A 16,303-nucleotide genomic window follows, 5' to 3' on the forward strand; every position below is an offset into this window, starting at 1 on the left:
ATGTGTTAAACAAGTCAAAATGTATTTTAGATTCTTTAAAGTAGTCACCCTTTGCCTTGATGACAGCTTTGCACACTCTTGGCATTCTCTCAATCAGCTTCACCTGGAATGCTACTTTGAAGAATCTCAAATATAAAATATATTTTGATTTGTTAAACACTTTTTTGGGGGGGGTTACTGCATGATTCCATATGTGTTATTTCATAGTTTTGATGTCTTCACTGTAGAATAACGATGTAGAAAATAGTACAAATAAACTAACTCTGGAATGAGTAGGTGTCAACTTTTGACTGGTACTGTACATTTTAATAATTGTTACATGATTCATGTGTGGTGTTCCCCGTCCTAATGTCTGGTTGTGTGTGTGGTCGTCAGCCGGGCATGCACATGAACGGAGCCCCCCAGATGATGCAGCCCCCTCCCATAGGTGGAGGACCTGGGCCCATGCCAGGGCAGGGACTAGTGGGACCACCAGGTAAAGAGAGACCCTTTATCTCTCACACACACACGTTTATGTTCTATCCTCATGGGGACCTAAAATACATTTTCTTAAACCTAACCCCTAAGCTTAAAATAGCTTTTGTCCTAATCGGGATGTGGGAAATGTCCCCACAATGGAGAATTTTCCTTGTTTTACTATCCTTGTGGGGATTTTAGGTCTCCACAAGGATAGAAGAACCAACACACACACCCACACCCATAGACAGCCTCTCGGTATCCAAAAGTCAAAGGGGCACCCCTGTTGTGCTTCACCTTGCCATCTCACCCCAGGTGGGATACAGCCACCGATAGGAATGCCTCAGGGAGGTCCCGTTCCTATCGATAGGCATGTTAGATTACCTTGTCCCCTGTGTCTCCAATGAAACTAGTTTTAATGGCATTACAATCCATCCATTCCTAGCCGGGGCTTCAATTGAAGTATTTACCAGTTAAGTCTTAGCATTACCTGTTCATGTCTTCCTTTCCTCCTGTGCATGTCATTACTCTTTGTTGACACTTGGTGGCAGAGGAAACTAGTGGTTTAAGTGCCTCAGGACATGGGGCCAACTCGGGTGGATGAGATCATAGCATTGCAGTTAAAGTAATAGATCAGCCATGATTTTATTTTGGATTTATTTATTTAACCTTTATTTAACTAGGCAAGTCAGTTAAGAACAAATTCTTATTTACAATGATGGCCTACACCGGCCAAACCCGGACGACGCTGGGCCAATTGTGCGCCGCCCTATGGGACTCCCAATCACAGCCGGTTGTGATACAGCCTGGATTCGAGGTGTCTCCCATGACGCCTTTAGGACTGAGATGCAGTGCCTTAGACCGCTGCTCTACTCGGGAGCCTGATGATTGTCCAACTATGTAAAGATTACCGAGACTATTTTCTTGGGGGGATTAAGAACATAAGTACATTTCTATCTGATATATATATATATATATATACACACATGTGTGTGTACATTTTAACCACGTATATATATATATATATATATATATATATATACATACATACATACATACATACATACATACATACATACATACATACATACATACATACATACACACACACACACACACACACACACACACACACACACGTGTGTGTACATTTTAACCACTAAACGCACCTCTGCCACCTCATCCACTTCAGCCATCCATGTCAGTAGTGCTGCTTTCTGTGTGTGTTCTGAGCTCCTGCTATGAAGTCTGTGGGCTTCTCTGTCAGTGTGGCATGCGGTGGGTGCACTCCTATGTGTTGCTGCTTTGCTCTCTGAGTTGTCTCCTGTTTGTTTTTTTCACTTAATGCTGGCTCAGGAAACCTCCAGCACTCTCCCGTAGGATCGTCTGGGCAAGCTGCTATCGAGCGGCCTCAAGGTATCACTCACACCCTAACCCCAGGCTCTGGCCTGTCCCAGACTCCAGCCAAGCCAACTGTTATAGGCTGTCTCTTGAGCGCATGCATTATTTTTTTATATATTTTAATTTCAGGTGGTGGATCGGCTTTAATATTGCGGATAGATTGTTGCTCCCATTAATGTAATTGTCTGCACCATTTCCAATCCCCCATATGTTTTTTGGGTAAAGTATGTATGTATGCTGGGCAGTATACTGTATTTTACGATAAACCTGTATTGATTCATGGACCGATTTGGGTTTTTACTTCACCTTCTATAACGGTATTTCAATGTTTGGTTTGTTAAATATGATGCGCTGTGTTTAACGTCCATTTTTATAGTTTGCTTCTTGAGTCCTCTCGCTCTCTCAATGCCGGTTTCCACACAGACCTAGCCCTGCCCCCTGTCACTCAAGGAGCGCATTTGTTGTTCCTCGACCACAAGACACTTGTATTCAGTCTGCATGGTCAATGCAACAATGCTGTTTTCACTTTGCTTCTTCATATATTCTTCCAGTAGCGTTCTATAATTACACTTAGTTTGTGTTGCTTACATCTGCTAGTTTTTCTTTGCAAGTTGGGCCTAAAGCCGCTAATCGCTAGGTAGCTAGATAATGTACTGAGTTAGAGCAAACATAATTAGTTATAGAGCCTGATAATACCAGTGATGGTGTACACCTAAATCAACATGCTGTTTGTGCAACAGTACCTTCTAAATCAAAGAGGAATACAAGAAGCATTAATAGGTTAGCTACATGAAGTAGCTAAGAGAGAACAGACAATGTAGCCAAAGATTATAGGGTCCCCTAGGAAACAATTATCAATACTTTGGTTCCTATCACTAACTCCTCCCTGGCATTTTCATTTGTTTTCATGTCAAACAACACTATTTAAATTGCCCACCATATTCTAACTATAGAATTAGAATAGTCATTCTATTTCCATGATTCCAACATTTTACCCAAGTGTTTAGCTCTAAATCATAAGTCAAATCGCTATTGCAACATTTGGTTCAAAATAAAGTTTAGATTGTTTTCCCGTATCGTGAAGCCCTACATGGCAGTGTCGAAATGATCTCAAATGTGTGCATGAAATCAAGAAATGTATGAAAATGCAACAACAACAAAATTGGGGTTGAATTTAACATTTTCTGAAACGATAAGAATGGAGAAAGACCATTGAAATCACTTAGAATGTATATGTTGACACTGAGGTCATGCACTACTTATAAAGCTAATTTAGACATTTTATAATTTAAAAACAATATGCTGTCAAATACCATTTGTATACGGTGACATGATATTTTGTCCATATCGCCCAGCACATACATGCATACATACAGTTAGTCGGAAGTTTACATACATTTAGGTTGGAGTCATTAAAACTCGTTTTTCAACCACTCCACAAATTTCTTGTTAACAAACTATTGTTTTGGCAAGTCGGTTAGGACACCTACTTTGTGCATGACACAAGTAATTTTTCCAACTATTGTTTACAAACAGATTATTTCACTGTATCACAATTCCAGTGGGTCAGAAGTTTACCTACACAAAGTTGACTGCCTTTTAAACAGCTTGGAAAATTCCAGAAAATGATATCATGGCTTTAGAAGCTTCTGATAGGCTAATTGACATAATATGAGGTCAATTGGAGGTGTACCTGTGGATGTATTTCAAGGCCTACCTTCAAACTCAGTGCCTCTTTGCTTGACATCATGGGAAAATCAAAAGAAATCAGCCAAGACCTCAGGAAAAAAAATTGTAGACCTCCACAAGTCTGGTTAATCCTTGGGAGCAATTTCCAAACGCCTGAAGGTACAAACGATAGTACGCAAGTATAAACACCATGGGACCACGCAACCGTTATACCGCTCAGGAAGGAAACCTGGTCTGATGAAAGAACAAAAATAGAACTGTTTGGCCATAACGACCATCGTTATGTTTGGAGGAAAAAGAGGGATCCTTGCAAGCTGAAGAACACCATCCCAACTGTGAAGCATGGAAGTGGCAGCATCATGTTGTGGGGGTGCTTTGCTGCAGGAGGGACTGGTCACTTCAAAAAAATAGCATCATGAGGATGGAAAATTATGTGGATTATATTGAAGCAACATCTCAAGACATCAGTCAGGAAGTTAAAGCTTGGTCGCAAATGGACAATGACACCAAGGATACTTCCAAAGTTGTGGAAAAATGGCTTTAGGACAACAAAGTCAAGGTATTGGAGTGGCCATCACAAAGCCCTGACCTCAATCCCATAGAAAATTTGTGGACAGAACTGAAAAAGCGTGTGCAAGCAAGGAGGCCTACAAACCTGACTCAGTTACATCGGCTCTGTCAGGAGGAATGGGCCAAAATTCACCCAACTTATTGTGGAAAGCTTGTGGAAAGCTACCAGAAATGTTTGATCAAAGTTAAACAATTTAAAGGCAATGCTTCCGAATACTAATTGAGTGTATGTAAACTTCTGACCCATTGTAAGACAAGAACATTTTATTAGGATTAAATGTCGGGAATTGTGATATTGAGTTTAAATGTATTTGGTTAAGATATTTGTAAACTTCCGACTTCAACTGTGTGTCTGTCGCAAGAATTTTGTATAATTTAAATTGAAAAATTAGACGTTTTGAATCCGGCATAATTTTGCTTGTCAATTCATAAACCATGTGCCATATAATCGGTATATTGCAAATCTCTTCCCAACTATTTAGAAATGTATATGGCACAGCTGTCATTTTTGGGGGGTCCTTCAATGAAATTGGTATACATTTTTTTATTTATCACAGTTTTATTTAACCATTTTTGGTATTTAATGCAGGGCCAACAGACAAGTTCCTTACTTTTGCCTCTTCCATTTTTATGGTAATGCTGCAATTAGTTGGTTGTAATTTTGGGTAGAGCAGACATTTCCATTTGTGTTTGTTAGCTGCATGTATGACAACTCCATATATCCTATTTATGATATAATTTACAAAGATTAGTTTTATTTTTCGCTAAATGTAGAAAAGGGGGATTTTTTTATTTTTTTTAATCAATTAGTATATTTGAGTTTAACCACTATTTGTTGTATTATTTGTTGTCTTTTCAGGTGGATTGAACTGAAATTTCATCCAACTTTCTAAGGCTTGTTTAAAAAAAATAACGATATTTTGGAGATTTTGTTTTCAAATAACCGAAAGCGAGCAGTTGTAATCTGAATAAAGGGAAAAAGGCCATTCTTGAACATGGGGTGAGACAGTCTTAACCATTTCGGATTTCTCTATTAAATGACTAAGTATAACTTTTGTACGACTGATGCCTCTAGTGAGAGGGCTAATGCTTTAATATTTCATTTCTGCCCTCCGAATTCATGTTCGTTAAATAGATAGGCCCTTTTAATTTTGTCTGGCTTGCCATTCCAGATAAAAGTGAATATTTTTTTTTGTTCATATAATTTAAAAAGCAGGTCACTAGGTTTAGGCAAAACCATAAGCAAATAGGTAAACTGTGATTTGACTAGAGTTAATCTGGGATTTTTCCACAAATAGACAGCTATTTTTCTTTCAATGGTAGTAAGATCTTATCTATTTTTGCCAACTTTCTATTAAAAGTTATTGGAGTGAGATCATTTCTTTCTTTCAGGATATGTATAACAAGTTATGTCCACATCACCATCAGACCATTTTATTGGTAAACTACACAGTAATGTAAAAGTTGCATTTTTTTATTGATCCAATATGTAATATTGATAATACACTTATCATAATGTGGTTTTAATCCAGAGAGGTTAGAAAAACTATCTAGATCCTCTGAGGCTGTGGAGGGATTCTAATTGTGGTTTTAAAAGAAAACAACATGAATCATCAGTGTACGGATTTCTAATCCCTTAATATTATTGTTTGGGTCTACTTTTAACAGCTAACATTTCAATGGAAATAATAAATAGATATGTGGAAAATGGACAACCTTGTTTTACTCCTCGACAGTTTAAAACTTTCTGAGATGTAGACATTATTTACAATTTAACACCTAGCATTACTATACATAACTTTAACCCATTTTATAAGAGATTCTCCGAAATTGAAATATTCCAGGCATTTATATATGAACTGCAGTCGTACTTTATCAAAAGCCTTTTTAAAGGCTGCTATGAATACCAGGCCTGGTTTTCTATTGTTTCCATTACTTCTCTTATCTCCAATGTGTCGTCCATGTTAAAAACCTGTCTGATTAGGATGAATAATATCTGACAAAACCTTTTTTTAAATTCTATGCGCCAAGCATTTAGCTATTTTTGCATCACAACACTGAAGTGTAAGAGGCCTCCAATTTTTTTAATGGACTGGTTCTTTATATATACACTGCTCAAAAAATAAAGGGAACACTTAAACAACACAATGTAACTCTAAGTAAATCACACTTCTGTGAAATCACTGTCCACTTAGGAAGCAACACTGATTGACAATACATTTCACATGCTGTTGTGCAAATGGAATAGACAACAGGTGGAAATTATAGGCAATTAGCAAGACACCCCCAATAAAGGAGTGGTTCTGCAGGTGGTGACCACTTCTCAGTTCCTATGCTTCCTGGCAGATGTTTTGGTCACTTTTGAATGCTGGCGGTGCTTTCACTCTAGTGGTAGCATGAGACGGAGTCTACAACCCACACAAGTGGCTCAGGTAGTGCAGCTCATCCAGGATGGCACATCAATACGAGCTGTGGCAAGAAGGTTTGCTGTGTCTGTCAGCGTAGTGTCCAGAACATGGAGGCGCTACCAGGAGACAGGCCAGTACATCAGGAGATGTGGAGGAGGCCGTAGGAGGGCAACAACCCAGCAGCAGGACCGCTACCTCCGCCTTTGTGCAAGGAGGAGCACTGCCAGAGCCCTGCAAAAGGACCTCCAGCAGGCCACAAATGTGCATGTGTCTGCTCAAACAGTCAGAAACAGACTCCATGAGGGTGGTATGAGGGCCCGACGTCCACAGGTGGGGGTTGTGCTTAAAGCCCAACACCGTGCAGGACGTGTGGCATTTGCCAGAGAACACCAAGATTGGCAAATTCGCCACTGGCGCCCTGTGCTCTTCACAGATGAAGCAGGTTCACACTGAGCACATGTGACAGACGTGACAGAGTCTGGAGACGCCGTGGAGAACGTTATGCTGCCTGCAACATCCTCCAGCTTGACCGGTTTGGCGGTGGGTCAGTCATGGTATGGGGTGGCATTTCTTTGGGGGGGGCGCACTGCCATCCATGTGCTCGCCAGAGGTAGCCTGACTGCCATTAGGTACCGAGATGAGATCCTCAGACCCCTTGTGAGACCATATGCTGGTGCGGTTGGCCCTGGGTTCCTCCTATTGCAAGACAATGCTAGACCTCATGTGGCTAGAGTGTGTCAGCAGTTCCTGCAAGAGAAAGGCATTGATACTATGGACTGGCCCGCCCGTTCCCCAGACCTGAATCCAATTGAGCACATCTGGGACATCATGTCTCGCTCCATCCACCAACGCCACGTTGCACCACAGACTGTCCAGGAGTTGGTGGATGCTTTAGTCCAGGTCTGGGAGGAGATCCCTCAGGAGACCATCCGCCACCTCATCAGGAGCATGCCCAGGCGTTGTAGGGAGGTCATACAGGCACGTGGAGGCCACACACACTACTGAGCCTCATTTTGACTTGTTTTAAGGGCATTACATCAAAGTTGGATCAGCCTGTAGTGTGGTTTTCCACTTTCATTTTGAGTGTGACTCCTCCAAATCCAGACCTCCATGGGTTGATAAATCTGATTTCCATTGATCATTTTTGTGTGATTTTGTTGTCAGCACATTCAACTATGTAAAGAAAAAAGTATTTAATAAGAATATTTCATTCATTCAGATCTAGGATGTGTTATTTTAGTGTTCCCTTTATTTTTTTAGCAGTGTGTGTGTGTATGTATATATGAGGTCGACCGATTATGATTCTTCAACGCCGATACCAATTATTGGATGACCAAAAAAGCCGATACCGATAAATCGGCCGATTTTAAAATAAAATGTATATATTTTAACTTTTATTTGTAATAATGACAATTACAACAATACTGAATGAACACTTATTTTAACTTAATATAATACATCTATAAAATCTATTTTGCCTCATGTAAATAATGAAACATGTTCAGATTTGGTTTAAATAATGCAAAAACAAAGTGTTGGAGAAGAAAGTAAAAGTGCAATATGTGCTATGTAAGAAAGTTAACGTTTCAGTACCTACAGAACATGAGAACATATGAAAGCTGGTGGTTCCTTTTAACAAGAGTCTTCAATATTCCCAGGTAAGAAGTTTTAGGTTGTAGTTATTATAGGACTATTTCTCTCTATACCATTTGTATTTCATTAACCTTTGACTATTGGATGTTTTTATAGGCACTTTAGTATTGCCAGTGTAACGGTATATCTTCCGTCCCTCTCCTCGCTCCTCCCTGGGCTCGAACCAGCAACACAACGACAACAGCCACCATCGAAGCAGTGTTACCCATGCAGAGCAAGGGGAACAACTACTAGAAGGCTCAGAGCGAGTGATGTTTGAAACACTATTAGCGTGCGCTAACTAGCTAGCCATTTCACTTCGGTTGCACCAGCCTCATCTCGGGAGTTGATAGGCTTGTAGTCATAAACAGCGCAATGCTTGACGCACAACGAAGAGCTGCTGGCAAAACGCACGAAAGTGCTGTTTGAATTCATGTTTACGCGCCTGCTTCTGCCTACCACCGCTCAGTCAGATACTTGTATGCTCAGTCAGATTATATGCAACGCAGGACACGCTAGATAATATCTAGTAATATCATCAACCATGTGTAGTTAACTAGTGATTCTGATTGATTGTTTTTTTAAAGATAAGTTTAATGCTAGCTAGCAACTTACCTTGGCTTACTGCATTCTCGTAACAGGCAGTCTCCTTGTGGAGTGCAACGAGAGAGAGAGGCAGGTCGTTATTGCGTTGGACTAGTTAACTGTAAGGTTGCAAGATTGAATCCCCCGAGCTGACAAGGTGAAAATCTATCGTTCTGCCCCTGAACAAGGCAGTTAACCTACCGTTCCTAGGCTGTCATTGAAAATAAGAATGTGTTCTTAGCTGACTTGCCTAGTTAAATAAAGGTATACCATTTTTTTTTTATTTTTTTTAAATCTGCGCCCAAAAATACAGATTTCTGATAGTTATGAAAACTTGAAATCGGCCCTAATTAATCGGCCATTCCGATTAATCGGTCGACCTCGGAGATTAATATATATATATATCACTTGGATCCTGTTTCAGTAATAATGAAATCCAACCTTCTTGTTGTGTAATCTGTTTATATAGGAGTGCTTAAAACATGCTAATATTGGTCTACTAAGTATATCTAAAAATACATGTTTGGTATACTTCCACTGGTATGACATCCAGCCCTGGAGTTTTCCCAGCGATAAAGGCTTTAATTGCATCAAGAAGTTCCTCCTCTGCAATTTGGCTTTCACATGAGTCTTTCTGTACAGATGTTAATTTTACGTTATTAATAGGGAAAAAATCCATACAATTAGCTTTGGTTAGTGGAGATGGAGGAAACTGAAATGGAAACATATTCTTAACGTACTTCACTTACACTGAACAATATTTTGAAAAGAGTATCATGCGTGACTCCATTTAACATGTTTCAATAAAAAAAAATTGTAGCATTTCTATGTTGAAGATTGTAAAATAATTTGGTGCATTCCATTTCGATTTATTTATATAATATATTACACTTGCTCTTTCTTGAGTAAGTTCCCCCATTTCTTTTTGTTTTTCCTCTAACTTATTTTGTACCTCTATGGTACAGTTTTTAAAAATTGATATCTAACTGTACTGTTAGTCCTTCAGTTTCCTTTTGTTAATATGGACTCTTTTTAGACCATGAGAGCATAAATTATGTCCTGTTAGAGTAAATACATTTTTGTCATTTAGAAATGTATTGTTAATCTGACTGGTCATGCAGTGGGTGTTTTACTTCAGGCTAAAAATACACATTCACACCCTATCATGTCAGTGTGATGCAACTGCAAATATGAACAATAGTCCCAAGATACAAGTGTGATTTTCCAAAGGCGGCCGCATGAACAAATAACCTCAATTGTAATCACCTGTTAGAAAATTCCATGATGAGGAATGGGATTAATACATTTATTGTAGTCAACAAAATAGATTTGTGCTAATGCTGTTTTAGCAATTTCATGGTAACACCAATGGCCTTTTTTCATGTCGCTAACACATGCCTCTTCTATTGACGTGTCCGGTCCAACAATACCAGATGTGCAAGACGCAAGTAGGCAAACGACTTGAAAACGGAACATTTTCAAAGATATGCCGTGCTCCTTTTGTATAAAACTCCTTGTTGTTTTTACCTCGGTCCTCTGTCTGGTGTGATGGGTCATTTCTGTGCTGTGGTTAGTGTGTCTTTCTGTGTGACCTATGGGAGTCATTGTGAAATTAAATCACCATGGTGTGATGAGTGACATGACCATAGAATTAGAACTGTAGTTCTTTGGATGCATTACGGTGTAGTGATGTTGTGTTCTGTGATAGGTGGTGTCCCTCCGACATGTCTATAGCTGACTGATGTATACCCCCCTCAGGACCAGGTGGTATCCCCCCCAGAGGCCTGCTTGGCGACGGCCCCAACGACCCCCGAGGAGGAACCCTGCTCTCAGTCACAGGAGAGGTCATCGAACCCAGGTGAAAGAGGAGCCATTGTTGTTAGTGTAGTTTTACCGTCATTGAGTTAAATCAATTGCATTCTTAAAGCACCTTTTCAATTTCTGTGAACGACTGACTGGCTTATTCTGTTCTCTTTGTGTCCAGTCGGGGAGGAGCCTTCATTGGCGCCCCCCCACCACACCAGGGGCCCCCCATGCACATGAACCAGATCGTTGGCGGGCCTCCTTCGGACATGAGGCCACCTCACGACATGAGAGGACCCCCCATGGGTGAACCCAGGGGCATGATGGGAGAGCCCCGGGGACCCCCCATGGGTGAACCCAGGGGCATGATGGGGGAGCCCCGGGGACCCCCCATGGGTGAACCCAGGGGCATGATGGGGGAGCCCCGGGGACCCCCCATGGGTGAATCCAGGGGCATGATGGGGGAGCCCCGGGGACCACCCATGATGGAGCCCAGGGGACCCCCCATGGAGACAAGAGGTAACCACATCACAGTATTAACGTCAAGTCCAATTAAGTTTATTTTATTAGCAGACATTTTATAAGAAGCATTATTGCCATAATTTAGAATTGTGTGGAAAACAGGTGGAAAAGCTCCTGTGCTTAGACTAGTTAGATCAGATCTGTAATGAGTAATCACGTGAGGAATGGCTGTTGTTTCTAAAGGTCGTGACCCCAGAGCGGTGGACACCCGTGGACCAGTGTCAGGCCAGAGGGTTCCCATGGCCCAAGGAATGCAGGGTCCCCCCCCTCACTCCATGAATCCTAATGCCCCTCCAACTGCCAGACCGGTACTGCCTACCTACAGCAAATGTCTTCAACATTAGGTCTTTGTCAAAAGAAATGAAAGAAAACAGTTCTAATAACTGTTTTTTTTCAGGGTCCTGGTGTACCACAGTCTGGAGGTAGCTTCAGCCCAGGGCAAAGCCAGGTGACTTCACAGGACCATGAGAAGGTGGGTTTGTCATGTCACCATTGTGTCACGATTAACTTTCAGTTTCACCTTAAAATGCCTGGCTAGTACTAGAAGATATTGGCTCAAATTAGTGTTGGCTGTCTAGAGAAACTAGAGCATTAAGTGCCTTCAGAAAGTATTCACATCTATTGACTTTTTCCACATTTTGTTGTGTTAAAGTGTGATTGAAATGTATTTAATTGTGATTTATTTTGGTCAATGATCTGCACAAAATACCCTAATGTCAAAGTGGAAGAACAATTCAAACATTTGTATAAAAAAAAACACTGTCTTGATTACATAAGTATTCAACCCCCTGAGTCAATGCATGTTAGAATAACCTTTGGCAACGATTGCAACTGTAAGTCTCGAAGAGCTTTGCACACCTGGATTGTGCAACATTTGCCCATTTTCTTATTTTCAAAATCCTTCAAGCTCTGTCAAATTGGTTGTTGATCATTGCTAAACAATCGTTTTCAGGTCTTGCCATAGATTTTTATGTCGCTTTAAAACGGCCACTCAGGAACCTTCAAGGTCTAATTGGTAAGCAACTCCAGTGTAGATTTGGCCCTGTACTTTAGGTTTTTGTCCTTCTGAAAGGTATGTTTGTCATCTAGTGTCTGTTGGAAAGCAGACTGAACCAGGAGTTCCTCTAGAATTTTGCCTGTGCTTATCTCCATTCTGTCTTTGTTTTATCCTATAAAGCTCCCGAGTCCTTAACTATTACAATCATGCCCATAACATGATGCAGCCACCACTATGCTTGAAAGTATGGAAAGTTGTACTCGGTCATGTTGTATTGGATTTTCCACAAACATAACACTTTGTATTCAGGACAAAAGGTTAATTGCTTTGCAACATTTTTTACAGTATTACTTTAGTGCCTTGTTCAAACAGAATGCATGTTTAGGAAAATGTTATTCTGTAAAGGCTTGCTTCCTTTTCACTCTGTTCAGCAGGTTAGTATTGTGGCATACATAACCTTTGGAAAGTATTCAGACCCCTTTACTTTTTCAACATTTTGTTACGTTGCAGCCTTATTCTAAAAGGGATAGAAGTCCTCAGAAATCTACACACACAACCCCATAATGACAAAGCGAAAACAGGTTTTTAGAAATGCCTGCAAATGTATACAAATTAAACCGATGCCTTATTTACATAACCATTCAGACCCTTTGCTATGAGACTTGAAATTGAGCTCAGGTGCATCTTGGTTTCCATTACTCATTCTTGAGATGTTTCTACAACTTGATTGGACATGATTTGGAAAGGCACACACCTGTCTATATGAGGTCTCACAGTTGACGGTGCAAGTCAGAGCAAAAACCAACACGTGAGGTTGAAGGAATTGTCCCTGGAGCTCCGAGATAGGATTGTGTCAAGGCACAGATCTGGGGAAGGGTACCAAAAAATGTCTGCTGCATTGAAGGTTCCCAAGAACACAGTGGCCTCCATCATTCTTAAATGGAAGAAGTTTGGAACCACCAAGACTCTTCCTAGAGCTGGCCGCCCGGCCAAGCTGAGCAATCAGGGGAGAAAGGCATTGGTCAGGAAGGTGACCAAGAACCTGATGGTCACTGACCGAGTTCCTCTGTGGAGATGGGAGAACCTTCCAGAAGGATAACCATCCCTGCAGCACTTCCCTATGGTGAAGCATGGTTGTGGGGATGTTTTTCATCAGCAGGGACTGGGAGACTAGTCAGGATCGAGGCAAAGATGAAGTACAGAGATCCTTGATGACAACCTGCTCCAGAGCGCTCAGGACCTCCGACTGGGGTGAAGGTTCACGTTCCAACAGGACAACCACCCTAGGCACACAGCCAAGACAACTCAGGACTGGCTTCTGGACAAGTCTCTGAATGTCCTTGAGTGGCCCAGCCAGAGCTCGGACTAGAACCCGATCGATCATACCTGGAAAGACCTGAAAATAGCTGTGCAGCAACACTCCCCATCCAACCTGACAGCGCTTGAGAGGATCTGCAGAGAAGAATGGGATAAACTCCCTAAATACAGGTGTGCCAAGATTGTAGCGTCATACCCAAGAAGACTCGATCGATACTGCCAAAGGTGCTTCAACAAAGTACTTATTTTTAAGGGTCTAAATACTTATGTAAATGTGACATTTCAGTTTATTTTTAATACATTCACAAACATTTCTAAACCTGTTTTTGCTTTGTCATTATGGGGGAAAACAATTTAATAAATTTTAGAATAAGGCTGTAACATAACAGAATGTGGAAAAAGTCAAGGGGTGTGAATACTTTCCGAAGGCACTAACTACAATGTTGATCCATCCTCAGTTTTCTCCTATCACAGCCATTCAACTCTGTAACTGTTTTAAAGTCACCATTGGCCTCATGGTGAAGTCCCTGAGCGGTTTTCTTCCTCTCCGGCAAATGAGTTAGTAAGGACGCCTGTATCTTTGCAGTGACTGGGTGTATTGATACACCATCCAAAGTGTAATAACATCACCATGCTCAAAGGGATATTCAATGTCTTTTTCTTTCTTTTTTTACCCATCTACAAATAGGTGCCCTTTGCGAGGCATTGGAAAACCTCCATTCTTTGCGGTTCAATCTGTTTGAAATTTACTGCTCGAGCTGAGGGACCTTTAAAATTATGTGTGGGGTACAGACATGAGGTAGCCATTCAAAAATAATGTTTAAACACTCTTGTATTCAAAGTCCATGCAACTTATTATGTGACTTGTAAAGCATATTTATACTCTTGAACTTATTTAGGCTTGCCATAACAAAAGGTTTGAATACTTATTGCCTCAAGACATTTCAGCTTTTCCACTTTTATTGATTTGTAAAAAACACAATTCCACTTTGACATAATGGGTTGTTGTGTGTAGGCCAGTGACAAATCACAATTTTAAATTCCGGCTGTAACGCAACAAAATGTGAAAGTCAAGGGGTGTGAATACTTTCTGAAGGCACTGTACTGTACAGCTGTCTTCATCGACCTGGCCAAGGCTTTCGACTCTGTCAATCATCACTTTCTTATTGGCAGACTCAACAGCCTTGGCTTCTCAAATGACTGCCTCGCCTGGTTCACCAACTACTTCTCAGATAGTTCAGTGTGTCAAATCGGAGGGCCTGTTGTCCGGACCTCTGGCAGTCTCTATGGGGGTTCCACAGGGTTCAATTCTCGGGCTGACTCGTTTTTTCTCTGTATATATCAATGATGTCACTCTTGCTGCTGGTGATTCTCTGACCCATTTCTACGCAGATGACACCATTCTGTATACTTCTGGCCCATCTTTGGACACTGTGTTAACAAACCTCCAGACGAGCTTCAATGCCATACAACACTCCTTCCGTGGCCTCCAACTGCTTTTAAATGCTAGTAAAACTAAGTGCATGCTCTTCAACCGATTGCTGCCCGCACCCTCCCGCCCGACTAGCATCACTACTCTGGACGATTCTGACCTAGAATATGTGGATAACTACAAATACCTAGGTGTCTGGCTAGACTGTAAACTCTCCTTCCAGACTCACATTAAGCATCTCCAATCCAAAATTAAATCTAGAATCGGCTTCCTATTTCGCAACAAAGCCTACTTCACTCATGCTGCCAAATATATCCTTGTAAAACTGACTATCCTACCAATCCTTGACTTCGGCGACGTCATTTACACTCTACTCAGCAAATTGGATGTAGTCTATCACAATGCCATCCGTTTTGTCACCATAGCCCCATATACTACCCACCACTGCGACCTGTATGCTCTCGTTGGCTGGTCCTCACTACATATTCGTCACCAAACTCAGTGGCTCCAGGTCATCTAAGTCTTTGCTAGGTAAAGCCCTGCATTATCTCAGCTCACCGTTTACCATAGCAACACCCACCCGTAGCATGCGCTCCAGCAGGTATATTTCACTGGTCATCCCCAAAGCCAACACTTCCTTTGGCCGCCTTTCCTTCCAGTTTTCTGCTGCCAATGACTGGAATGAATTGCAAAAATCACTGAAGCTGGAGTCTTATCTCTCCCTCTCTAACTTTAAGCATCAGCTGTCAGAGCAACTTACCGATCACTGTACCTGTACACAGCCAAATGGCACACCCAACTACCTCATCCCCATATTATTACTTACCGTCTTGCTCTTTTGCACCCCAGTATCTCTACTTGCACATCATCTGCACATCTATCACTCCAGTGTTAATGCTAAATTGTAATTATTTAGCCTCTATGGCCTATTTATTACCTCTCTACTCTTCTACATTTGCACACACTGTACATAGATGTTTCTATTGTGTTATTGACTGAACGTTTATGTAACTGTTTTTGTTGCACTGCTTTGCTATATCTTGGCCAGGTCGCAGATGTAATTGAGAACTTGTTCTCAACTGGCCTACCTGGTTAAATAAAGGTCAAATAAAAAAGATGCTCAATGACAATAAGCTTAAACCCCAACTTTTAAATGAAAGGTCTCTGTCTGTCCTAACCTGTCAGCAGTCTGGGAGGAAGTTATTGAGGAATGGGGTGAGAAGAGGATGACATCTCAAGCACTTGAGTTTGTGGAGACAACTTGGGGCTCGTTGCTTTCTTTGGCTACCTGAAGAGTAACGAGTCAGGGCAACAAAATAAGCAATGCATTAGCACTCAATGAAAAGCCATTTATTTCAATGCGATAACAACCAATGGAATACACTACATGACGTAGTTATTCAATTGAACGTGTTCTGTGTAAACTATTTTGAAAGATCTGACTTTCCTTTTGTATACAAGTTGTGCTTTTGGAGGTATTTTGGTTTTAAC

General features: G+C 41.1%; 1 protein-coding gene across 4 annotated transcripts in view; it reads left to right on the plus strand.

Annotated features, from left to right (window-relative positions):
- cstf2 (cleavage stimulation factor, 3' pre-RNA, subunit 2) overlaps positions 1–16,303 on the plus strand; it is a 33,486-nt gene that overhangs the window by 16,303 nt on the left and 880 nt on the right. For 2 of the 4 annotated variants that reach the window (XM_024387629.2, XM_024387632.2), the window contains 6 exons: positions 376–475; positions 1,813–1,872; positions 10,500–10,599; positions 10,726–11,063; positions 11,250–11,374; positions 11,464–11,538. In XM_024387629.2, the coding sequence (XP_024243397.1) occupies positions 376–475; positions 1,813–1,872; positions 10,500–10,599; positions 10,726–11,063; positions 11,250–11,374; positions 11,464–11,538 (798 nt within the window). The remainder of the gene's footprint in view (positions 1–375; positions 476–1,812; positions 1,873–10,499; positions 10,600–10,725; positions 11,064–11,249; positions 11,375–11,463; positions 11,539–16,303) is intronic. The other 2 variants (XM_024387630.2, XM_024387631.2) reach the window with 2 other exon arrangements.

The sequence above is a fragment of the Oncorhynchus tshawytscha genome, linkage group LG21 (assembly GCF_018296145.1).
Source record: "Oncorhynchus tshawytscha isolate Ot180627B linkage group LG21, Otsh_v2.0, whole genome shotgun sequence".
Classification (NCBI taxonomy): Eukaryota; Metazoa; Chordata; class Actinopteri; order Salmoniformes; family Salmonidae; genus Oncorhynchus; species Oncorhynchus tshawytscha.